General features: G+C 42.1%; 1 protein-coding gene across 1 annotated transcript in view; it reads left to right on the forward strand.

The window, feature by feature from the left end:
* Positions 1 to 307: 307 nt before the first annotated feature.
* The window catches only part of LRRC75A (leucine rich repeat containing 75A), a 277,225-nt gene continuing 249,589 nt past the window's right edge, over positions 308 to 27,943 (forward strand). Inside the window, exon 1 of the mRNA XM_083172272.1 lies at positions 308 to 1,832. Within this exon, the coding sequence (XP_083028398.1) occupies positions 1,560 to 1,832 (273 nt within the window). The 5' untranslated portion in view covers positions 308 to 1,559. The remainder of the gene's footprint in view (positions 1,833 to 27,943) is intronic.

The following is a 27,943-nucleotide window of genomic DNA, read 5'->3' on the forward strand; positions in this document are numbered from 1 at the left end:
TCCATGTGTCAACCATTTCCAAGTCGACCTTTTATACATGTCGACCAATTTCATGATGACCTTTCTGGTGTGTCAACCTATTACCCGTCGACCTATATTGACTATACACGGTCGACCTAATAATCCACAGCCGCATGCATCCTGAAAATGCAGAAGTGTGCACCATGCAGGCTGGTGACGGGTTAATCAAATCTAAAGTTTGTTACAAGGAGATACCGCACTGATGAATCTGCCCATCCCCCTGTACAGACAGCCCCGGAGGGTGTCATTAATACATCGGTTTGCCGGGTGTGTTACAGACATATCCTTGCCCAGCTCAGAGGGCATCCTCCTCCCGCACACCCTGGGGCTGAGACACAAGTCGCCCACCTACAATGTGAGGCCAGGGGGCAGCAGCCACAGGGGGAACCAGGTGGGACGTGACGCCCGGGGCTCCCCCGATGCCCCCTATGCCAGTACAGCAGAGGGATGCATCTACAGGGGCTTCTCCTGGCACATGCCCAGCATTCCCCTTCCTAGCAGCGGAGTGGCCGGCTGCACTCCCAGGCTACGCCTTCTCTCTGCCGGGAGACACAGCCCCCTCTCTCTGTGTATATGGGAAGCGATGCTGGGCACAGAGAGGAGGCTCCCAGGCACCCACCACCTGTCACCGCCCCGCACACACGGGGAGCCCGCCACACCCGCCCCGGCTCTCTCATCTGAACACACCCGGGCTTCTGAGACTTTAATCGGATTACCGGCTAGTGGCGGGGAGTCTATGCCGAGCTGCTGAGACTTTTGCTGGTCTGTGCGGCTCCCCTCCCCCCTGGCATCATCACCGTCAGCAGCTCATCTGGACCGGGTGCTGCAACAGTGTGCCCGGGTGCAGAGTCAGGTCCCCACCGGCCACAGCGCCTCCCGAGCAGGGCTCACTACACCTCTCCTTCCCGCTGCGGTCTGTGCATCGTAGCCGGAGTGCTCCGCTTTGTTTTGGTTGTATGGTGAAAGTTGTGCAGGGAGGAAGCGGGTCCCGGTGGCTGGAGCATCTGTGGCTGGGGTCCCGGTGGCTGGAGCATCTGTGGTTGGGGTCCTGGAGGCTCTGTGGCTGGGGTCCCGGTAGCTGGAGCATCTGTGGCTGGGGTCCCGTTGGCTGAAGCATCTGTGGCTGAAGCATCTGTGGCTGGGGTCCCGGTGGCTGGACCATCTGTGTGGTTGGGGTCCTGGAGGCTCTTTGGCAGGGATCCCGGCGGCTGTAGGCTTTGTGGCAGAGGTCCCCGTGGCTGGGACAGGCTTGCTTTTCCTAAAGAGGAAGCGACTGGCAGCTGTGTATACTGGAAACACTGTTGCCCTTTGGCATCCCTGCACTGACTGCACAGGTGTTGGAAGGATCCTGATCTAGTCAGCCTGTTGCAGTCTCAGGTGGCACTTTGGGCAGTGATGAAGTGGCTGGAGTGACTGTCTGTCTCTCTGGGAACCTGTTCCTGCTTCAATAGAATGAAGTCAACAGTCTAATTTACTTTGCTGTGTTACCCCCCTGGGATCAAGTCGGATGCCTCTCCTGGGAGCTCATTCACTCCACCATGGGCACCAAGCAGACCAAAGTCTGCCAGGCTTCCAGTGCTGGAGGGGAAAGCCCTCAGCACACACTGGGATCCCGGAGGAACACCCCAGCCAGAGACAGAGGGGACTTCTGGTCTTCTTTTGGGGTGAAGTCTGGGGATAAATTTGGGAAAAGTGGATCAGGAAGTCTCCCCCCTTACCACAGGAGGATCAGGATGATCCAGGACATGATGCTGCTGCTGAAGCAGGGGCGGCAGGAGGAGGCCACAGAGCTGCTCAGACACCTGCGCCAGGTGAGTTGCACAGAAGTGGGATGTGTGTAATAACACCTGTGCACTGTGTTGTGGGAAAGTACGTGTGATAATGCTAATGATGGAAATCATTGCTAACTTAATGTATTGGGTTAAATGTGGCAAATAAACCAGTGCATGGCATTAAACTCATTCATTTTATTAGTCTATTAAGATGTCATTTTGTAATAAGTGTGTAGGTTACACTAGGATCCACAAAACTCTTGTTATCCAGTGTGTTGACATATATTATAAATAACATGACTGGTTTATCGACTTGTCATAGATTTTGAATGGGTCACTGATTTCACACACACTATACCTTCACATACACTCGGCGCTTCCTAGAATAACTTGGTAAATGATGACGATGTGTAAATCCTATCTATTGAGCATATAATGTGTACTAAAGCTATTTTCTTTTCTCAGTGTATAAAAATTTATTACATTGGCTCTAATACCCAAATTCATATTCTGCACAGAGCACAAGATTCTAATTCCAGACAGAGCACAACAGTAGAATTGCATTTATGAGCAAGCATCCAATAATAATACACAGCAAATAAAAGTGTCATATAGAACAATTACCTCAGCACAACTGAATATCACTGATAATCGAGATTACCATTTCTGTCACATGCTTAGTTTTACACAGCACAGGTATATTTCAAAGCTGGAAGGACACTAAATAGTACACTTGGTTTTAATTCTGAATTCTGATCTATCTAGATATATTTTCTGTAGTATATTCTTTACATCCAAATGTATTGAAAAACATGGATGTATCATTTATTTACTAGAAACTTTATATGGCAGAATGGTGACTAGTCCGCTGCCTTTGGAAAGGAATGTAGCGGCCAATGATGTTGTATATTCTTCCTCGTACCCCATTATCTGTTCAACTTTACCATAAATATTTGTGGAGACAGGAATGGAGGTTACTCAGTTATGTGCCGCAGAGACTGAGGTCATTTTCATTTTTGAGGTGAATGCCATTATGTAATTGGTAAGGGGGCATGTGGCTTCAGTGGTGTAGCTAAATATGTGGCAGACCCTGCGCTGGCTTGGGGGAGCAGTGCCAGTGGGGACTGTGGTGGGCACCGCTGGCTGAACTGACATGCGACCCAGGCAGCAGTAAGCGCTGAGCTGGTCCCGTCCTGTACATATCTAATGAGCAGAGACCCAGTGCAGTGCATAGTGAAATGAGCGGGTCCTGCTTATTACATATGCACGGAATGGGGACCCGCTTATTAAATATGCACTGAGCTGGGTCCCCGCTCATTACATATGCACGGAGTGGGACCAGCTCAGCGCTCACTGCTGCCTGGGTCGCCTGTCAGCTCAGTCAGTGGATTTTTTTTTCGCAGGGGGGAGAAAAATTTCTAGCTACGCCACTGTGTGACTTTATCAGGATAGCGCATACAAATGTGATTTTTTTTGAATGAATGGCAAGTTTTTCATTTGGCTGTCCTGCCTGGGAAAAGGAAGTAGATGTCCCATTCTGTATCATCATAAGCAGGTGCAGGACTCATTTTACTGTAATGGTGACTTTACAGTACAGGCAGTGTTGGCTCCACTATTAAGAGCTTTAGGCAGCTTCCTAGGGCATTGGGATCTGTGGGTCGACCTATCACAAAAGGAAGGATGTCTACATCCTTGTACATAATAGAGGTGGCAGCTTTGAAACTTCTAAGATGCCACCTCCACACTTTCACTAAAGGGGATGGAAAGTGGGTGTTGGGGGCAGTGTGTGTGTGTGTGGAGGGGTGTCAGTAGTTTTGCCTAGGGTCCTGGGAAGCCTTTCACCAGCCCTAAGTGCAGCACAACTATATACCCCCCCCCCCCCCATTCTAACCACCTCCACAATAATATAATAGTGAGGGTGTCTTATGTCCTGGAATCTGGCTCATCACCTCAGTCTGTGGCTCAATAATGAATGGATAATAACTCTATATGCAGGACAGTGATGTAGTGGTTAGCACCGTAATAATGCTCAGGTTATGAGTTCAATTGATATCTGTGTGGAGTTTGTATGTCCTCCCCATGTTTGCATGGGTTTCTTCTGTGTACTCAGGCTTCCACCCACACTGCAAAAAAATCACAAGGTGAGTGTAATTTACTTTTGAGAAAAATGATTATGTTTTATTATGGTAATACAAATGGTGAGATCCACTGCGGCATATACTGATATGAAGGACTGCGTATTTTCTGTAAAGCATTACATGTGCAAATACCTGTTAAGAATACAATAAATAATAGGTCATTTTCACGGGTTGCTTGGGTTGTCTTTACAGCTTCCAATCAGCATTTGTCTATAGCTGACAGTCAATAACCCGCTGAGCATTGAGGATCATGGGAGCTGTAGCTGTTGAACCTCTGGGGTTAAATAGAAAATGCCATGTGGAATCTCCCATTCCTATTAATAGATATGAAGTGAAATAAAGCTTTGTAGCAGAGATGACTTATAGGCACCTGTTACTGAGGGCTTACAGGCATTATAGAGAACAGAGAAACCATGTTAGCAAATATCAGTACTTTTTATTTCAAGAGCTACAGGTCGATTTTGTAAACAGTAGGAATGGACTGGTTAACATTAGAGTCCCAATATCGTGAAAAATGAAAATGTTAGTGCTCTTATTGTACCACATACTTTCTGTTTTAGCATTATATTTAGAGTGTGGAAAAGACTTATATATATTTTATTTAATCAGATAAATATGTCCCCTACTGTCTATGTGAATATACACAGATGCATTACTTGCAGGAGATACAGATACTGACAAAGGTGTATCATTTAGGCACTCTCTGATTAATCTTAATTAATATGTAATTTCAGCTTTGGGTTTCGCAATATTTAAAATATTTTTTTTTTTTAACGGTTTTCTATTTTGGAGAATCATCAATATGTCTGAACAAGGCTGAGTTAGCTGCATACATATTTGCTTTGTGTAAATGATACCTTTATTCCTAATATCACATATGGTACTTGCATCTAACTACAGTGCTACCGCCTACAGAGACGGAGTGAGGGAGGGAGAATAAACGCAGACTTGATACAGTAGTGGAATATTTCCTTCATTGCCAGGTATGACAGATACTCACTGAGGGTCTGTTTTGGACTTGTACTCATGGTTTACATATGGGTCCAATGGTTTGCGCTCTGTGCATATACAAGACCCATTTGTGCAACTATGCAGACCGGGTCTTGTAATATCGCTCGCAGCCCCTCCCCGCAATATCTGGACGATTTCTCTACCTGGTTCCCACAATTCTTTTCCTCTGACATCTCCACCATCATCATGGGTGACTTAATTATCGCTATTGACAACCTCCATGTCTCAAAATTCTCTCTCTAACCCCTCCAATGGTCTGACTCCTCTACTCACGACGAGGACCTCTGCCTGGATCTTGTATTCACCAGGCTCTGCTCCATTTCTGAATTCATTAACGCTCCTCTCTCTGATCACAACCTGATCACTTTTTCAATCTCTTCCATTACGCCAAACTCTATGACACTGAAATCATGCAAGCCTCCTTTAACCTGCAGAAATACTAACATAAATACGACGCCAAAGTGGCACTCTAAATCAACAAGTCACCTACAAACATTGTCACGTACAGTAGAACGTCAGCGCCACAAATCTAAGAATCCAAGTGACTTCTTCACATATAAGACCACCTACCACTCCTATTGTCATGCCTTGGATACTGCCAAACAAACAGACTTCCAATCTCTCATCTCTTCTCATGCCACCAACCCCAAGCTACTCTTACATACAGGAGAGGTAGTAGAGTAGATGGAGGAAAAGTGTGTGTGTTTTTTTATTTTTCATTTATCTCTTCCTATTGCTTCCTCTAACATGGTCAAGGATAAGAAAAATAAATCTAAGTCGGATGGGGGTAATAAACCTGATATTTCCCATCACTCTGAAATGCAACAATTTCTAACCACCTCTGGACCAGCCATGACTGAAGATGCTCCACATTCACAGTCTTCTGCATCCTCCTCCTCACCAGTAAGGTTCTCACTGGAGATCACTATTCCATCAAGTCCACCTTTCTCTACTCTTCAACAAGAGATAAAAACACTCTTGTTGAAGAGTTCAACGCGTGGGGGACCAAATGAACCAAAATGTGTAATACCACCACCGGAGCATTTGTGATGAAGTGCAAGCTGTTACAAGTTTTTTATAATGCACGTGTCTAAATTGCATTGCGCATCCTCTGTGATGGATTATCAATGGTGGTGACAGTGAGAATTTAGATACAAAGGGATTGACAGTTCTTGTGCATTTTTAAAAGGTAACAGGTTGGCAATGCAGATTTGTCACAATTGTTTTGTCTACATGTCGCAGCCAGCAACTGTGTCTTAGTACAAAGTTGTAATGGCTCAGAAGGCTTAGCTGCAATTGACAACCTAAGCAGCAATAGGGCTGCTCCTATGATTGATGGTGCGTTTTGGTGGGCAACAGGCGGCGGATTAGAGACTGTGCTGTTGGGAATCTGGTTGTGCCATTAGCATGTTTTCGCAGTACCACTGAGTGTCCATACTCAGTATCCACCTTTGAATCAGGCCTTAAAACATATTCAAGCTGCATTCAGAGTTCTTTAGTGAGTTTGCTTTATTCGAGCTGCATTAGAAAAACTCAGAATACATTTGACGCATCCAAGAGTATTTCTGGTCAGTGCTACAAAAAAGGGCATAGGGACTTATTCAGACTGCAAAGTATTGATTTTTGGTACTTTCCGCATGCGCAGGACCCATTCTGCATGTGTGCAAGCTGGTCCTGCGCCATAGAGCAGCAGCAGAAAGTCAGCGATTGACAGGCTGTTGCCGACTGGTAGATTGGGAGGGGGTGGTGGCAGCATCCTTTTGTGATAACAGAGACATGTCAACACCATTTAAGGGTTAAGAAGAGATCAGGGATCTATGTAGTGTTTTTATATATAAAGCATTTTATTGTGATTTATTGTAATTGTTAATTGTGATTAATTGAAATAAATAACCACTACAGTGCGATCTCTTAAATTAATTGTCCAGACAATTATTCTATCTATTTTTGTTCATCTGAGTATCCCAGAATACTCATTGGGAGCAGCCTATATTGGATCTTTAAAATTAATTGAATTAATTCTTAAGAGTTTGTGCACCTAAAAATGTATTTTTAATTTTATATTGGTTCTATAAGTTGCCTGATGGTGTCGCAGTGATCCGATGCTGTGTCATTGGATGATGATCCGATCACTGCTGCAGCAGGAGGTATTATTTTGTAATAGACATTTCTCACTGCATCATCATAAGGTGCGTACACACAGGGGAGATATATTGCTCAGCAATATATTGCTAGCAATATATTGCTGAGCAATATATTGCTCAGTTTCTCCTTTTCATCAGCGACCAGAGATGGTCGCTGATGAAAGGGAACCTCTGCCGGCGGTGCCGCAGAGGTAATCAGCTGTCCTGCGACCAGCGATTAGAACGGGGCTGAAAACGGGAGAGCGCCCCCGGTGATTTATCGCGGGGGCACACTCCCATCACTGGCATTTCCAGCGATTTCAGCCCCTATCGCCCCCATGTGTACACAGCTATACAGCGTTATTATTGGTGTGAGAGCAACTCCAGCCATATCTGAATTAGGACCATTGTCAATTCAGAGTATACAGCTATAATTCATACTGAATGCCTGCCAGCACATATGGTACCGAGTTCACAATGATAGTATATTGCAATGTGAGATAAAGGGATTGTTTTAGAGTTTAGAGTCATTTGTGTGAATTGTCTCATGCTACAATTCTTTTCCAATTAATGGTGATATTGCCAATGGTGTGCACATACAGTGCAATTTGGTTGCTCAGCAATTTTGGCTTAAAATCTCTAAGCAATATATTGCTCAGCGACCACATTGCTCAGTGTACTGTTTTTATCAGCGACTAGCAATTTTGGCTGAAAATTGCAAATATTTCTGTCTTTAAATGTTTCTTAACCTTTTGAGTGCCAACATCATCTCTGTGAGAGATGCACAAAATATGTGCCAATAGCTCTGTGACAGATATGCAAAATATCGGTTAAAAATGCCAGCGTCGCTCACATTTGTTATATGAATTAAAATAAAAAATTGTATATAAAAAAAAAAAAAAATTATATTTTCTATATAAGAAATATTACAGGTCATTATTTTCACACCTATTTTGACAAATTCACTTGGTACTCACAGTATTAACCTCTATTTTATTTTGACTAGAAATCGCTGGTGCACAGTGCATTGTTCACCAGCGACCAACGATTGTTAGCCATAATCGACGGCTAATATAATGCTCCTGTAACCAGCCACTATTGAGGGCTGGCTGTGGGGGCTTGTTACTAGCGATTTATCGACTCCCATAGAGGGAGAATAAAATAGGTGGCGAGTGCAACGAGCCACTGTGCCCGCAGCGTGGCGAGCGCAGTGAGCCCACAAGAGGCTTTGTTGCGCTCCCCCCGCTGTCTGAGTTCGGGCAGTCGGGATTCCGACGTCGGGCTAATGACTGTCGGAATCCCGACTGTTGTTGTGTTATACCACACCCTTACAGGACAGGAGTGAGAAAAAGAGTAAAGCAAGAAATGCTTGGAACTTGAAACTGGGTTTGGAAACATGCCGTCTGACCAGCTCTGCTCAATATTTTACATACTGTAGACTTCATTTCAGTTTCAATACTTCCTTCCTTGAAACCTTAAGAAGCAATATCCAGATGATGAAACATTAATTGTGCCATGCAGTGAAGGATTATAGGGTGGGTACTCATTAATAATAAACTGCTTCATTTTACATTTTGAACAGTTATATTTATAGTTTTAGAATTTTTGTGACATTTTCTGGAACAAGTTAAATACGTGAATTTTTACAATTAGCAACTGTTCTTTTTTTTGTTCATGTTTTAATGCTATGTGCAGTGTACGTTGGCCCCTGTGACCAAGGAGGTCCCTCTTTGGGCACACCGCACCAAGAGTATGCCTACTTGGTGCCAAAATGTGATCCCACCGTTCTATGTGGTGCCATCTTCCCAGTGACATTCTTGGAAAGATACCACAGTGACAGCTGAGACTCTGGCGCTGTGCCTGTGCTATCTTGTGTGCAGGGGCCCATATCCAAATATCACTGGGAAGATTTGTGCCATAGAGGAGCACCTTGATGGCACCAGATAGGATGTGGAGGGGCAGGGGTATCCTTTACTTAGAGCATGGGCAATCAAGTAGAGCTCTCTCAGGACTGCCCAGTGCATTAAAATGTTTTTTCAAATTCTGCCGCCACCGCTGACCACCACCACCCATTAACGCTACGCTACTCCGCTGTCTGCGCTCTTACAGCACCCAATGTGTCATCACAGATGGCATGCAACATCGGGTGTTGGAAGAGGGCACTTTAGGCACCATTAGATGCGATTGGTCACATTCAATTGCATAAGTGTACGGTTAACAGAGATAAGACCAAATTGACACCCATTACTTACCAAGAGGAGTGAGCAGCGTGACTGCAAAATCAATTGCAATGCAGACACTTTCCATCTCCTTAGTGTGTAGTTTGGGTTAATACTGTAGTGACTGGTATTTGTCTGTTTTGTAGGGTTAATATACTATGATGATTGGTGTATATATGTATAGGGTGGAGCAAGACACCGTTCCTGTAGCTGACATGCCCTTGGGTGGCAAAGCATACCATTTTGAGCTGGGAAATGTGCAAGGCTATAGTCCCATACATATTACAATGGCAGGGGGGGACCGGCATCAACAAGTGTGTACACACTTGCCAATGCCACACACAAGGGGGCTGACGGCAGGGGGACCGACGGTCATGCGGCAACTGCAGCATGGCCGTTGTTGGCGATGTCCTCCTTCTCCGAAATGAAGTATGGTATATATAAATGAAATGAGGGTAATTCCACTAGAAAATATTTTATTTCTTCATAAAGTCAAGCACATACTCTATATTTGTACTGTATAGTTTGGCTTCTGAATGACTGTTCTATTTGAGTGAAGGATATTTCAGTTTGCCTAATGGGAGTAGTGTGGCCATTCATATTATTGTTGTTAAATGCATAAATGGATATAAATAGCTATGACTTTGTAGATATCAGTTCTTCCTATGTATTCTTCTGAAAAATGGGAGCATTGAAATGAATACAAAATCTAAACTTTTACAGAAAAGTTTAGACACATGTAAAGGCCCATACACACTGGGCATGTTTGAGCCGCTTTCAGCTCAAAGCTGCCCATTGTGTATGCCCCAGCAGATGAGCGGCTTTGAGGATGGCTTTGCATAGCACTGTGCTATGCAAAGCCGTCCTCTCCCCGCTGACTGTGCCGGGCCCACATGCCCGGCATGTCGGCTGGTAGAGGACGGCTTTGCATAGCGCAGTGCTATGCAAAGCCGTCCTCGAAGCCACTCATCTGCTGGTAGTTTGGTAGTGCGCAGTGTGTATGCACTGAGCAGCTTTCCCCCAGCGATGATATCGATCATCGCTGTCCATACACGCTGGGCATAGTCGCCCAGTGTGTATGGACCTTAAAACAGTAAAAGTACAGATGGGGCTGGCTTCATCTTTGCAGGGCTGGCGTTTCTAACCCCAGCCCCGCCATCACGCCAGCCGAACCAGGGGGCATGCATGCACGAGACGCTCGTGCGCCCCCTGGGCAACGAAACATTCCTCCGGTCCCCACCGTCGACCTCGCCGGCCCGAGCAGAGACGGGCAGGGACACGCAGCGTCCCCACCGAGAGACTGGGACGCGTGTGCGTGTGAGACGCACGCGCGTCCCAGTTCAGTGAAGCCCCTGCCACCGGCGTTCTCCAGCGGGGAGGGTCTGGCGAGCCCCGGCCAAGGATGGCAGGGGCTCCATCTGTAGCTATTTTGGGTGACTAGGAGGTTTATATGTGAAGCTGGCTTCACTGTCTGTAGGGTTCCTTAGTATGTTCATGAGAAAGACTTTGCAGCATGTGATAGCTTTTAAGCTAATAAATGGAATAGTTAAAATATATGTTAAAAAGTATTCACATACATTAAACAGAGCACTTTTCTTCACTATGTAAAACTATGTACATACATAATGTAGGTGTTATTATGCAACATCCTAGTAAGCTAATCCATTTGAGGCAAGACAGCTTCAATCATTAGAAAACAGCTGTTAGATTCAATTTGTTTCTTGGCTATATTGCTGGTTCTCAAAAAACAAATTCAGCCTGTTTCAAAATTAACTGCTATTAATAGGACAGATTTATGGATGTAGAAGGGGTATGCAATGTGTTTTTGGATGCACAAATAGTATTATACAGGTTGAGTATCCCTTATCTAAAATGCTCGGGACCAGAAGCATTTTGGATAATGGATTATTCCGTATTTCTAAATATTTTTATATTTCAATGAGGTATCTTGAGGACGGGACCCATGTTTGAACACAAAATGCTTTTAGGTTGTTTAAACGCAATAAACGCATGAAATACACACAAATATATTTTACTTGTGCATGAAACAAGGTTTCAAAACATAAAACAAAGTTTGTGCACTATCTCAGGCACTGAATTTGAATGCCAAGCAATTATTGTCTTGCGCTTATTTAGTGGCAGTTACATATCCTCAGTAGTCATATCCTCAGTAGTGCCAGTTACAGATGTACCCAGTAGTGCCAGTTACATATCATATCCTCAGTAGTGACAGGTACAGATGTACCCAGTAGTGCTTTTAGCAATAAAAAAAAAAAAAAAATTACATTCTGGAAATGATGGATAAGGGATATTTGGATAAGGGATACTCAACCTGTATAAGGTGTGCCCAAATTAAAAGTAGACTTTTTGTGTACCGGTGTTGTATCTAAACGCTAATGTGTATTTTATTGGTTAATGTGTTTGCCTATAAATGGCATGGCATATTTCCCAGTTCCGCATATTTAGAGAACAACTTCGTCTCAGTTTCTTCATTTCTGGAAAGTTGTTTTGCGCGGTCGGATGCATGATGGATTCCTTCAGATCAGCTAATTTATTGCAAGATGAAGCGTTGTTTGGAGAGCACTGTCTCGCACTATGCACCCTTTGGGAATGAGATTCTTCACAGCCAAAATTGTGGCAGCTATTTGCACTGATCTGGAGGGGGCATGCAGAAACCTTGCTAAAGGCCAAGCTTTTCACGGAGCATCAAACAGGTGGTTCTCCATGAGATGCATACTGTATCTCCTATAACTGGACCATGGCCATTCTGGTGACCACCTCAATTATGCCGTGCACAGCAGCATCGTTGTCATTGATAATGGTAGACACAAGTTGGCCACAGCACTCCCTATTTCAGGGACTTCTTCCCGCAACCAAATTCTGCAATCCACTGAAACACAGGGGTTCAAAACAGTGTTTCCTCCTCAAAATTACTCTCTAGTCATAGAAGATCATGGCTTTCTAGTGGCCTTTGTTGAGTTTGTAAAGTACGTGAACTTGCTGAATGTGTGCAATGCTGAATATGGAGCTAATTCAGCTTGGATAACTGATGTGTAAAGTTGAAGATTACTGCGAGTAGCTGGCCACCGCCTACACAGAAAACAAAACCAGCCCGGTGTAAATTTGCAAGAGAATTGTGAATGGATCGCTAACTGCAATCCATTTTCAAATCTGTATGCAATTCCTGAACCATGTAAAACGCCTGGGCATGCCTGCATTTTTTTCCACCACACCCAGAAATGACAGGTTACCACCCCCAAACGTCAGATTCTTGTCAAAGTCCAGCCACATTCAATTTACAATTCATATGCATTTTCTTTCGCTAATCGCCCTTGTTGCTGCGCGATATGCACATGCAGTCGCTCGATAATCGCTCGGTTCCACTAATTAGCAATACAAGTTGAATTAGGCCCTATATATGGTTCTGTGCATTTGAATTTAATCCGAGACTAAAGGTCACAACCAGACAGATTTTGTCTACCTTACCTTTGTACTGCATATCTGAAAACGTAATGCACACCCCTCTGAGTTATTATTGGAATTGACAAAGAACTGGTTCCAAGATAACCCAATCTCAAACCACTGTCCTTAATTTTATGATCAGCGCTCACTTGAGCCTGTTTGACTTGATCTAGTACAGAGATAATCTAAAAAAAAAAAAAACCCAACAACTGGTGTGTCTATCAAAATGAATACACTCCCGATTATCTTTCCCACTCACTATTAATTTTCCACCAATAATTTGCACTGTACAGGAGTTGGTCCAGGAGCAACACACTCCAAGTAGGAAGATTCTGATTACAATACTGCTGCGCAATTACAATTATGTAACAGGTATCATTACTAAAATTATAACCTGTAGTACAGATATGTAACATGGATTAGCCAAAACCATAGGCAAAATGGATGTGAGAAGAAAAAGTCTTATTGAGTAAAGTTTAAATATGATACAATTATGATTCCCTATCTGGATGTCTGATTAAATCTGCCAGCCTCCCCTTCACATGGAATCCTCTCAGACAATTAATAACACTCAATAATCTGAAAAGTTTAAATGTTGCCTAATATCTTATGAACCATAACATAATGACAACAGGAAGATGAGACATTTTTCTGATGAAAAATGGGCATTTTGCTGGAGTAGGGCTTCCCCATCTACTGAAGAGTAGACCCTGCAGCAGGAATTTTGTAATATAATATGCATTTCTCTGAGGGAAAGCTTTCCTATGGAGTATACTCTGCGCAAGACTATACATATGCCGAAAAAAACACACTATACTACTTGTAGTATTTTAAATAGTATCAGTTTTATTTTAAAAAAATAGCAGTTCAAAAATCAATATGGCAGTTCAAAATCAATATAAAATTCATTAGACATTTAACTAATACCAGTATACACACTGGGGGATGGTTTGCCAGTACAAGACAAACATACACAAAACATCAATTTTCAAGCACCGGGGTCCAATACCTCCTTTTTAAAGTGATGTGTGCAAATGTCCTTTTAGGGGTAATTAGTTTTCCCTTTTAGGGTAGGTTTTTACCTTAGGTCCTTTTGTGCACAGAGTTCAAATTGTATCCATAAAGGTGGTTGCTTACCAGGATGGCTGAGGGTCTGCTGGCAGACTTCCCAGATGGACTGCGTGGTAACCTGCACAGGTCCAATGGGATCCAAACTGTTCCAGATACATCGACTAGTTTCACCTAAATAAGGCTTCATCAGGATGCTGATTATTCAGCATCCTGGCGAAGCAACCAATGCGATGCGTTTTGAACTTTAAATGTTCAAAACTCATGTTAAAATCGCAACGTGTATTGGCACCTTTACTGCTGCCAGCTGGTATTGTATTTCATTCTGATTACAGAAGCAGTACTGGTACAGGTATTTTAAAATTAATCATTTAAGGCATTTATGGCAAGTTAGCTAAAATTAGTTGAATTTATCTTCAAAGCTTCAAAGTCAAATCAACACTAAAAAAAACATGTGAATTTGGACTTTTTGGAATTTCAAAAATGAACAATGGACAAGAAAACAAATTGTCATTTTTAGTGGTCATACATGTTGTTTGCGTGCACGTGATTCTACTACCCCTTTCACATTGCGAAGCCAGGTCCCGGGTTCGTCCCTGCTCCGACCCGGGTCCAGAGCTTTCACATTAAACAAAGGGCGACCTAAGTTTAACCCTTCTTATATCCCGAATTGCTGTGTTTGTTGACCCGGGTTATAAGCCGTGGTGCTTTTACCCTGCACCTCGACCGGATCCATACGACTCCAAGGTGAGATGTAAAAAGGGGTATACCTGACATTACAACACAAATGTAAATTGTGTCTTGAATAACATGTACAATATGTAGATATGCCTGAGATTTTACTTTGTAAAATGTGTACTTTTCCTAAGATATGCTAATTCTATAAGGTAGGTTGCAACTTAATCAGACCATGTCTGTACAGTACTGTAGAAGGGATGAGTCTTTTTTTATTTTAACCATTTTATTGCTTACAGGGCCCAAAGAAGACGACCACAAGCACTAATGGTGCCCATACACTGGTCCCGCTCACATCACATTGCATAGCACAAAAGTATGTGTAGCATATGTCTAGTGCTGTAGTACATTGCATGCCTTTTGAACTAGATCACATCGCTCCATGTATGGGCACCTTAAATAAGCAAAAAGATTATGAATGAGGGTGGTAATGAGTATGTTTTATATAACATTGTTGTAAAATCAGTATTTGTGTTTTTGTTTTTTTATTCAAGGTGCACTTTAAGACCCAGCGGGACCTTAGTGCCAGGGCAGTTGTAGTGCTCTGGCAACCTCTTACTATAGATTGTAAGCTTGGGTCCTTCTTACCTCCCCTGTAACTACCCAGTTTGTTTTATCACTGCTTCCAATTGTAAAGTGCATTGGAATTTGCTGCCCTTTATAATAAACTGTTAATTAATTAATAAATAAATAAATAAATATGGAGTGTATGGATACTTTTCAATTTAGTCTATTTTTCTATTCTATTTTGCTCGAATAGACACTTTTCAGCCGCATTCGATGCTGATCCGTTCCCGTTACACGCTCCTGTTTAGTTTATATCAAAAACAAAAATAGACTATGCAGGCAAGACAATATAGTACAGATCTGTACTATATATTCAAAATCGAATGCGTTTTGCTTAAGATACTGTACATATAATGCACATACAATGATACCATTGGGTACAAGTATTTGATTATATTTATTATGATTAGTTTAAAGAGTTTAGTGTGCAGCTGATGTTTAAGTCAACAAAGCGAGAGTTGCCGACTCTAGCTGGGCACACACTATACGATATTCTCCACCTACGATATCATTAATGATATTGGCAGAGCGATATAGGGCATAGACACCGAAAGATATTGTTAATTATATCATTCAGTCACCCGGTCCCCACTCAACATGCAGTTGTTAGATGGTGTAATGGTTAGCATTACTTCTCATAGCACTGAGGTCATGGGTTCATTTCCCACCATGACCTTAACTCTGCAGAGTTTGTATATTCTTCCTGCACTGGTGTGGGTTTCCTTTGGGTACTTCTGTGTCCTCCCACAATCCAAAAATACCCTGATAGGTTCAATGGTTCTTAACAAAATGAACACTAATATAAATGTGTGTGCATGTACATGTAATGGGTAATATAGATTGTAAGCGCCACTGGGGCAGGGTCTGATGTGGATGTTCAAAAGTGCTGTGGAATATGTGTACACTATATAATTAACTGGTAATAAATAATAATTGTCAACATTAAGCTGCATGTTCAGACTATGGCGGGGTTGTCAACTGCCCACGGGAGCGCGCATCAATAACGATTTTGTGCGTACACACTAGACAACATGCACGATATGGTGGTTAACGATATTGTTATTATGCATAACGCTAACGATGTGTCAACTAGTGTGTAAGCATTTTACTCAGCAGGAATATATATTGCGATAGCCTCATAGATTCATACAAGGGAGCCAGTGATGTCACAGCAGCTTACCTGATTGCATCCTTGGCATTTTCCTATATTTCAGATGCCATTGGAATGCTGAAGTGATGTTATACTTATCATTAGATAGAATGGTGTACGGAAAATTTATGGTTGTTTATATTTTTGAAACTGTATTGAGAACTTCTGAAAGAACAGAAACTAAACTCTGAGCAAACCTACAATCATCAGTAAGGTTTTACTGATATTTTGGATTGAACCTATAATCCTGACCATGCCAGCAATATTTAGTGATTATGGAGGGCATTTTTTTTTTTTCTTATTCCACATAATCCCATTAGCCTCAATGGGAATTTGTATCCTTGGGAAATGTCTGTTGCTGCAAACAGACATTGATAAATGAATCATATAAAATATTATTGGTTATTCGTTGCTGTACCTCTGTAAAGAACTACAATATAAATTCTGGTGCAAAATCAGACAGTACAAGGACTACTGGTGACATCAATCTCCACTTGGCACAAGCAATATATTTCTTGCGAGTTATTAGCAAAGTACCACCAGCCAACCAGCTACTAAGCTGCAATTACACTTTTAGATCTGGTTGTCAGTTTATTTTCAAACAGTTTAAAGCTAATTTCTAATGTGTGGACCCACTTTTTACATTTAAAAACCCAACCAGCCCCCTCTTTGGAACGTCTATGAGTAAGAAATAGGTTTTATGGGAGAAATGAATTGTTATAGATTGGGTATATAATATCTAATCCAAACAAAAGTTTCCGGCTTGCTAATTAGTCATGAAGACAACCCTTTAAAACTACTGACCCTGTAATCTGCAATGAAATAATTTATAAAGTGCATAGTGTTTATATGTTTACTATTACAGTATTGTTTTTACTTTTATACTTACGGATAGCAATGTAGGGAAAACACTTCAGTTTTTCTTAGGATAGCCACCCACCCCCCACATTTTGAGTGTCGACCCTTTGACCATATTGACCTTTTGACTGTCGACCAATAATAGTCAACCTTTTGCCTGTAGACCTAGAGACTGTAGATCTAATAAACCAAAATCATCATCAACAACTGCATGTACGGAACAAAGATAGGAGGACATCACTGAACAATTTAATTAAGGATATCTTTCAGTGCGTATGTACAATATCGCTTGCCAGGGAGTTCATTGAGAATCGTTAACAATATCGTTTATGGAGAAAATTATCTAGTGTGTACCTGGCTTAAATCTCTTTTGCGGCAACATCGTATCCCATTGGAAGCTTTTATAATTTCTCCAGAGAACTTGTAAATGTTAGCAAAATCCCTTTAGTTCATACCTATATCAGAGACTAAAAGGATAAACTTACCTATATCAATGACTACGAGGTGAAACTTACCTATATTAATGACTACAAGGAGAAACATATCAGCAGGGGTTTTCGGGTATGGAATACCCCAACAATTTGGAGACATAATGCTGCATTTTGCAAAAAAAAGGATTAGGATTTTGAACAAATGTTTAACGAATTTACTCCTGCTGGTGATGAAGGAGTCAGCTAGGGAACATAACCCTACCCAAATACGACTAGACTAATTTGAGAAAACCTATAAACCAATGCTTCTCCAGGACAACGATTGGAATGAGAAACTTACCACCTCCACAGAGCAATATCGATGGGTTTTAATAAAGTTTTTAAAATGGACAAATAATGTAAGGTCCAGCAGACACCAACACTGTTTATCTGTGGTTAAATACTCAACACAGGAGTACAAACACAGAGAGGACGTTTCACACATGGTCAGAAACCAGCACATGAGTGATCAAGTACCTCCTTTAGTGAAAATTAATCTGAATTATCCTCTACTCCTGACCAACAAGACCCTTTAGATATTTGTACCCTGGCAGCAGGTTCAAGGCTGTCCACCGGAGGACATGGCATGGGAAGCAGAACGAACAGGCTCTCGCAACAGATGGACCAGGTAAAACAACTGGTGTTCTATTTACCTGAGAACCAGTTGCTATCTAAGGGTCGTTCCTTTATACCCACTGCCCACCATGAACCCTTCCTATGTAAGGTGGATATATTCAAGACTTAAACCAAACCTGCACATTTTTTGTCCCAATGCCCTGGCTGTTTCAATGGTACACCTGCAGGTCATTACTGGCATTGGGACATTTCTATCATCCATATACAGTAGGGCAGGGATCCTCAAACTAATTTAAGTGAGGAGTCTAAAATAACAGACAATGCCACAGATTTTTAAGACTCTTTGAATCACTGAGATTAGAAAAGTCATTAACCTGATGGTCAGCAACATGGAATTGTGACCCCATGCTAAGAAGGTTGGGACCCTATTTGGGGATAGGACCCATAGTTTGAGAACCACTGATACAGGGCAAACGGTTTGATATTAAATGTTCATTGACCTGTACAACTAGGTTTATAATGTACACACTTACGTGACTCACATATGTGGACAAAACTGTAACTACTTTTAGAGAACGTATGGTGAATAACTGATCCACCATATGGGCAGCCCTAGAGTCGAATCATAGTGATACACCATTTGTCAGACATTGGGGCAGATGTATTAAGCCTTAACAAGAGATAAATGCTAGGGTGATAAAGAGAGATAAATGTCCAGCCAATCACTCTCTCTGCACGTTACATCTGCCCCACCTGCAGTGCACATGGTTTTGCCCATTTTGAGAACAAATTTGTACTGCGATCAGATCTGAATAAGGGGCAATGTGGGGAGAATGCCATATCAATTCATTGGGAAACAACAACATCAACAAACTGACATGATAAGTTGAAATATAAAACCAAGTTGAGATATAAAACCCATATAAATACTATTACAGCTGTATTTTATTGTGTACATAGTAAATTGACTTGAATAATGATTACTGCGATCAACAATATAAAAAAATATATATATACTTTTTAGGCCAGAGTGTTTTTGAAATATCTTATATCATTTAAAACATGTCTAAATTAAACTTAATAGCATACCTTTCCTAATTTTTGTGGGACAGTCCCATTGTTGGGTGCTGTCCGCTTTCCCACCTGTGAGCCACAGTGGGGGGGGGGGGGCTCTGTGTCACTGCATGTGCACAGCATCATTTTACGGGAGACAGATGTGCTAAAACTGTGGCCAATCCTGCTAAATATTGAAAGGTATGTAGTAGTACAATACTCTACCTTGTACACTACACAATTGGACAAAGTGCTCATCTTAATGAGCCTTTAGCTGCAGAAATGAGGAACATTAAGGCCATTATTTGGTGATGAAAGCATATCTAGCTAGTGATGAGATTAAGACTAGCTGGGTAATCTGAGCTAAAATGAAAACAATGAAGGAGATAGCATTACAGTGGTGATTCTGCAAGTTATTATGGCGTTGGAATTAATTTAGATAATGGCTGAGGAAATAACCTGCAGAAGGCCATCTAGGAAGACATTATGAACAGAGAAAAGATATTGGAGATATAAATTAGATTTTCATGAACTGAAGCAGTAACCAGAAAATCATATACTGCGTTACCTAACTCTACACTGCCATGTAACGTGTCATTTTATAGAATGCTTGATTGCATTGTCAGATTATTTTAGGGTGACTCCTATAGAATTAATAACTCTGCACCAAGTTATGCAAATGCTCATAAGCCCATTCAAGGGACAAATTATGAAAAGACCTGTATCCATGCAATCAGACATTCAGTCCAGTGCCCTGTCAATAAGCTGCCACGTTGGCATAGTCTGCACTTACATTACAAGTCTGATGCAGTTGGTTGGAAATGGGAAGTATGTTGCTCTGGAACTGCATGCAAAATCATACTGTATGCAGGATTGTATACATCTGGCGGTGCGCCATCCTCTAGGTGTACATGCTGCTTACTTCTAGTCATCATGAGAACGCACTTACACCTACCTTACACTAGATGCAAAAGATACATCTCCAAACAGATGTGGTTTCAGTTATGGCCCAGTCTTCATAATTCACAGCCATTGTCACCTCAAGCTGACAATGCACCCTGTGCCAGCCCCATACCTTGAGCACCTGATATCATAATGTCAAGCCTAGAGAGCATGGCTACCAGCCTCAGGAAATGCAGCACTATCCGTTGTATCCTTACAATGCTCCAGGCATCTCTGCAGCAATTATACTGACTACAGAGTGCCGTTAAACCCTGTTAGCCAAATGCAGGGGCCTTGAGGCAGTGAGAGTTCCTGGACATCACTCACACACACTCTACCTACAGCCTTGCCCACAGTTCCATGACCACATAAGTTTGAACTATTGACTATCGACCTATCATCAGGATTGCATCAGTTGTAACTGTAGCTGTGCTTGATACGCGTACAGCTTGCATATGCTTCATGTTGGGACATGCATAGTACGAAAATACAATTCATCGTCATACGTGTGTTAATCTCTGTATCGGCCAGTGTATATATTGTAGTCATCTATTTAAATATTATGAATTAAATTCACTTTTTAACCCATATATATTCTTAGCTCCCTTACAAGAAAAAAGATGCATACACGCGTCCTGCATATGATGTGCCTCTCTCATGTGAGCATGTGACTGTAAATAGCCGGGTATATATATGCTTTTATACAGCACAAAATAAACAATTTAATTGACTCTCTAGAGCCCATTACATCTTGGCTTACCCATCGAAGCTGCATTTCCTGCCTCTACAGCTATTTTCCAGACTCTGCTCGGGCTCCATGCAAACTCTTGTCTCAGCCTAAATTTCTGATATTGATTGAGGGTTAAAGTAAGTAAGATGAGCCATGCCCACACTCAGGGCCCATCGGCTGCATTTAGAACTATAGCCTGGCTTACTAGATGCTAATAGGTTTGAAATCTTTGCTAGGATTCGTTGCTGGCTTGTTAGTTATTCTGCTTTCTAGCATGCTAAATTAGGATCCATAATCATATTATTGTGTCATCCTACAGTCCTCTTGCTTCTGTGTGACACAGCTGTAAATATCTTTGTGCAGACTTATATTCTAGAGCCATTTCAGTTAAAGGTTTCCTATTAAATCAGTTATTTTAATTTGCCCAAAGCTGGACAGTGCTCTGTTAAGGCAAATGTTGAGATCATCCAGCAGTGATAATATTAACATAAGCTATTTAAGTTGGACATAGCAGCTACTAAATTTTGTGGATCTAATTCACTCAAAAATTAAGTGCAAATCATTTACTTTATCAGCACACAAAGGGCCAGATGCACTAAGCTCCAAAAGTGATAAAATGGAGATTGATAAACAGCCAGCCAATCAGCTCCTACCTGCCATGTCACAGTCTGTGTTTGATAAATATCAGGCAGGAGCTGATTGGCTGGTTGTTTATCACTCTCCATTTTATCACTTTTGAAGCTTAGTGTATCTGGCCCAAAGCATGGCACACAGGGCCTAAGTCAGTCCATTCGGTCCAGTGTTGTATGTTTTATGCAGGCGATGGAGCCACAGTGTGCATGTACTGCGGTGTTGCCGTGGCTCTGGTTGCAGTGTTGCTGTGGCTCTGGTTGCAGTGTTGAGTAATGCTGGAAATACTTTACACCAACTTTCATCCAACTAGTTGGTTGAATAGAATAGAAATCTGGTACTGGATTTAAGACACATGCAGCTGATCTGAAAAGCCGGCAGTGGGATAATTTTTTTCAAATTCTTTAAAAATTGGTACAAATAATGGGCCTGATTCAGTTCTGTTCATTGTGGAGAGGCAAGCTCCGCCCTGTTGCAGTCCATTTTTTTGCAATTCAAGCAGTCTGGTGTTTAAATTCATTGTCATTTTATTTGATTTTTTATTCAAAAATGGTCAACATTAAATGTTGAACGGTGTTAATGTTCTTATTTTAAAGCGTCTCACCAGTGGATCTGCTACTAGTGTTGGGGCTGTTGAGCCCGACTAGACATCGGACCTGAAAGGGTTAATGTGTTTATGAAAAGACCCTGATATTGTGGCATAGTGTGAGCATCGTAGTGTATTTATTTGTACAATTTGAATCTTCAGTCACCTTCAAAGTACTCTCTACTTGAATTAATACATTTGTCTAAACATTTTTTCCTTTGCTCCAAACCTTTTTTTAACTCACCGTGGTTGATGCCTTTAAGTACTTTTGCATTTTTTTGTTTAACTTCTTCAATCAGCAAAACATTTCCTTTAAGGTGTCTTTTTCATCCGAGGAAATAAAAAAAAAAGTACAGAGCAAGATCAGGTAAATACATTGGGTGAGGCAAAGGTGTCATGCAGAAGCTCCCCAACCAGTATGGGCAGATGCGTTGTCATGATGGAAGAACCAGTCACCTGTTTTCCTCAAATCGCGATGCAACCATTACAAAACTTTCAAATAAAACGCCTGTTAAGTCATTGAGTTTATCAATGATCTGCCAGTGATCTTCCAGTATGGCTTGATTCATTTTCACCACATTTTTAGTTTAGGTGATTGGATGTCCAGAACGAGGTTGCTTGTCAATTTACATTTCACCTTGATTGAAACAGGAGAACCATTCGTGAACTTGTGTTTTACTTATGGCAGCTTCCTTGTAAACTGTTTATAGAATAACAACCAACTCCGCCACAATGTTCCCCAAAAGGAAATAAAACTTTACAGCAGCACATTGTTCATGTAAATCAGCCATCATTAAAATAGGCGAAATGTTGAATAACTCTTTGGTAAAAAAAATTGCTGGAGTCAAACCCTCCCTTCCCCCACAATGGGAATACTGAATCAGAAGAATTCCGCAAACATTCAACTAGTGGCGGAAGACTGTACTACAAACCCCGCCTTTAGGAACATGAGGGTACCACCTTGAATCGGCTTGAATAGTATAATAAAGGAACAAAATTACTGCTATTACAATGTTAAATCCTACTGTACAAAGAGATGAGCTCAATGTGGCCAGTAGTTACCCAGAGGGAATAGAAACAGATGCTCTGTGCTCAAAAGAACGCAGCCCATGGCTTCATAATAAAATGAGACTTGTTTTACTATAAAATATAGTGTTAGCTTTATTTAGTTTATTTCATGATTTGTGTGGCATCATAATAGGGCCAAGGCACTTGGGGTCTGCCACTTATAGCTAGGAAAAACAAATATCACATCATTATCATAATAATAATGATACATTTTTAAAAATGGTTACGTGGTTGCACAACATCAGGGGTGTTTTTGTCTAACTGGGAAACCTCCCACTGAAGTCTATGGCCAATCTGCCCCAGCTGGCACTCCTCTCAGGCAGTTGCATTCTTTAGTTTGTGTGTGCGGTCAGCTATCCGCAAGTTATGTGTCTGTTTGACTTCCCTGTTGGTGGTTTCATACCATTGAGGTTAACTGCCAATGGTATAATCAGTGGGGACCATGGCAGGATCCAATAAAGGTGACAGGGGCGGTTTTCTTGGGGGCCCCCACACATTATGGGCCCCCATGCTCTCCCCCTTAATTGCGTATGCTGCTGGTACTGAAATCAGAGCACACTATTCTATTCTCCCACCACGCCCTAAAATGCCACCTGTCGGCATGTGTCGGCTAATAAAAGCATGAAAAACTCCATGGCTAACTTTTGACTGTCATCCTAGCCCATGTTGACCTAATGCATGTGTCGACCTAGTGATCTTTTGACCTAAGCCCATGTCGTCCTTTAGGTGTGTCAACCTTGATGCATGTCTACTTTCACTGGTCGACAAAATGCATTTCGTCCTTCCCCTTGTCGACATAGTGACCACATACCCATGTGCACACCCCCGGAGTGAATGCCTTCAGTGAGTTTCACTATCGCCTGGGCGTTCGCTCACTGATGGGCGGGCGAGGGGTGGATAACGGCCAGCATTTTATGGGTGTGCCCACAAAAACAGTGGGTGTGCCGACAGAAATGCTGGGAATGCCCCTGTAAAAGCCTCCTCGGGGGAGGGGGGGGGGGAAACAAAGGCTGGAAAAATCATTTGATGGTGAGCGACCATTGAATGACTTCTCCATGTTTCCGCCTGTGAGCGTATGCGTAAGTGTACATATCTGGTCGCATGCTAGTACAAGGATTCGCTCGGGGCGGGAAGCAGGCGTTCAGCATAGCAGTGTTTACAATATCTAGCTATCAGGTCTGAATCGGGCCCATCTTGTGTAGTTCTGTTACTGGAAAAAGCAGACAGAAGAAGTTGCAGGAACTCTGCTACAATTAAGGGGCTCTGGATTGAGGAACCGTACATCAGTCGCCTCACTACTGGAACAGCTGTTCCTCACTGGTAGACGTTACATGTAGCTATTAGTGTGTGAGTCACAGATAATAAGAAATCCCAAATTTCCATTTTTCTTTCTAAAATGGGGACAGTTTCATTACACAAAAATGAATATTCAAGGAAGAAAAATAGGATTTCTGGCAGATGTTGCCTGAGGTAGTGAGGGCATCGCTGTGTAAAAGTCATACCACTGTCTGGCGATCAGACTTGTCATTCATAGTAGGTTTCAGCTGACTGCACAATTGGAAGCATCACTATTATTACTGCTAATTAAAGCTTAGCAGCGATTTTCCAATGTTCTGGGTGCATGGTGCTCAGCTAATATTCAACCTTTCGGAAGGGTATCAATAGAACACCCCTATAGAGAGAGAAAACTAGAGATCAGTATACGCCATGTCATACCCATATTAGCAAGATAGCAATTATGGGGTAATATGACAAACGTATATTTTGATATTTGCAATGTGATATTAAAAAAAACTTCTTGCCAGTCCCGTGGTGCAGATGGAGCTTCTACAAGTTTAATGGGTATAGTGTGCTACCCTAGATTTTCAGCACATTAGGCTTAGGCGATGGGAGCGGCTCTTCCATCAGCTGACTAGGGGGGAGATTCTCTAAATATGTGGTAAAAACCCCATTATCAGGGTTATTACCGCATTTTGGGATGCTCTAAGCATCCCCCGCCGGGGGGCATCACCTATGGGCTTCTAACGCGACCCACCGCCGCCCCGCACCAACCCCTGCCGTCCCGCACCGACCCCCCCTCACCTGTGACCTCCTCCTACCTGCACTATGATCCTCTTCTGGGTGCAGGGAGGAGGAGACCCCAGAGCAGCAGCAGCGCCAGGTAAGGGAGGGAGGGGAGAGCCGCCGGGTCCAGATGTGACCCGCTGTCTCTCACCGCAAAGGACAGCTCTTAACGCAAGAGCTGTCCTTTGCCATAATTATCTCATATGTTAGAGCATATGCAATAATTATGTAGGCGATGGGGGGCGATGTGCGGTGGTAAGGGGGTGCGGATGTTAGAGCATCCCCCCCCCCTAAGTAGGAGATTGAGTTGTTTGCTACTGAAAGGTGGCTGCTTGGAAGCAGCAGGAATGGGAAGCTCTGTTATGACAAGACAGATGTTCCACAGATGTCCCCAACTGCTTAAAAGCTAGTTCTGCACATTGTGAGTCTTTGTAAAGCAGAGAACGGTTCCTGAACGCATTCCAGTACATGTACACATACCAGACACACTGCAGCCCTTACATTATTTATCTTCACATGGCAATTCTGCTGACTCTGATAACAAATAATACTGGAACTGTAATCAGAAAATGCTGTTGTTGAAATTTAAAATAACAAATATTAAGGAGTCTATGTATTATTGGTAACAGGAAGCCTTGTAAAGTATCATTTATTATTGCCATATAAAGCAGAGATAATACATTATGTTTAGTGCCTAATAATTATCTATGACCTGTCATCAGCGCACGCCGCCCGTGTGGATCCCTGGCCTGCACCGAAGACCGGCAACCCGAGGAGAGTACACTCCACCGCAATCCCACCTCCTGCCCGCCTCCGCAGCCATTCTGCCACCATCCCGCCTCCTGTTTCCTGTCCGTCAGTCCTCAGGACCCCACACACAGGTCATGTTTTCCAGGTCTTCTCACAGAATCAAGTGAAATAATTGGCTCCACCTGTGGATCTTTTAAAATGTGTCAGTCAGTAATGAGTGCTCCTGTCTGTTGCCTGGAAAATGTGAACTGTGTGGGGCCCTGAGGACTGAGTTTGAGAACCACTGATCTAACTTTTACTCTATAAAGGTTTTTATTATTACAGGTTGAGTATCCCGTATCCAAAATGCTCGGGACCAGGAGAATTTTGGATAACGGATTATTACGTATTTCGGAATATTTAAATATTTCAATTATGTATTTTGAAGTATCTTGCATGTTTGCTGTATAAACACATAAAATACACACAAATATATTTTATTACCACATAAAATACACACAAATATATTTTATTTGTTCAAAAAACAAGGTTTCAAAACAGGAAACAAAGTTTGTGTACTATCTCAGATATTGAATTTGAATGCCAAGCAATCATTGTCTTGCACATATATAGTGCCAGTTACATATCATGTCACCAGTAGTGCTGTTACAAATGTCCCCAGTGAGTTTTTAGCAAAAAAAAATATATTTTTTTCACTTTCTGGAATGTCTGGTTTTCGGAATAATTCGGATAACGGATACTCGGATACGGGATACTCAACCTGTATTTATAAATCCCCACCTAACATCATTTCTTAATAAGGAATTATACTTTTTCAGGAATCCTCTGCCACCAATGACAGATCTGCTCACATTAAAGTCTGGGGCTAAATATCTGGCAGTCTTGACTGTGATACAGCAGATGCTGTAGCTTAACGGCTCATGACAGTGACAAAAATATAAAGATAAATTGTGCTCAAAAGTTATTCTTTATTGCAGTGTTAAGAAACATTCACTTAATTTTGCAATTGTACTGTAATTTGAAATAGATCTTCCGGAAGATTTAATGACATATTGATATTATATATACAAGTTGAGTATCCCTTATCCAAAATGCTCACGACCAGAAGCATTTTGGATAATGGATTATTTCGTATTTTGGAATATTTTTATATTTAAATGATGTATCTTGCATTTATATTGTACAAACACATCAAACACATAAAATAAACACGAATATATTTTATTTGTGCATGAAACAAGGTTTTCAGCTAAGGGACAATATAGTACTAATTTAAAAGATAGGTTGAACTCGCTGGACTGATGGAGTTTTCACCTCACAAACTATGGCATATATTCAATGCCGTGGGCGAGCGGTGACTGCGAGCAGGACTTTTTGCTCGCAGTCACCGCTCACCCTGTCAGTATTCAACTGACCCCCCTCGTTCGCAAATTCCCCCTCGCTCCGTTTTTTGAGCGAGGGGGAATTTGCGAATGTGCCTCCAAAAGCTGCGAGAGCCGAGGCTAATTACAGCGAGTTTGCTGCACTAGCCTCGGCTCTCGCAGTTTAGGGGAATCCTCGCCGTTCTGTGACTGCGAGGATTCCCCCGGAACGTTGCATAGTGCGAGCGGCCGGCGCGGGGGTTAAACTGCGAGGATCACTGGTTTTCTGCAATCCTCGCAGTTTAACCCCCTCGCCAGCCGCTCGCACCGGCATTGAATACTTGCCACTGTTACGATGTTACAATCAGTGCACAGGATGTTTGGCATTTTAAAGTAGGCTGTATAACATCCATTAATAGCCCACACACAATGAAATGCATTTAATAGTAATGCAGTACTCACAGCAAATAAAGTATATGTGGTGTATTTGAAAGCGGAAATCGTTTTCAAGCCAAAACTATCTGTGCAACATTTAGCCTTTGACATCACTGAATGATATTGTTCAGTTTGAATGCCTTATATCGTTTAT

This window comes from Crinia signifera, chromosome 2 (genome assembly GCF_055691185.1).
Source record: "Crinia signifera chromosome 2, ASM5569118v1, whole genome shotgun sequence".
Taxonomy (NCBI): domain Eukaryota; kingdom Metazoa; phylum Chordata; class Amphibia; order Anura; family Myobatrachidae; genus Crinia; species Crinia signifera.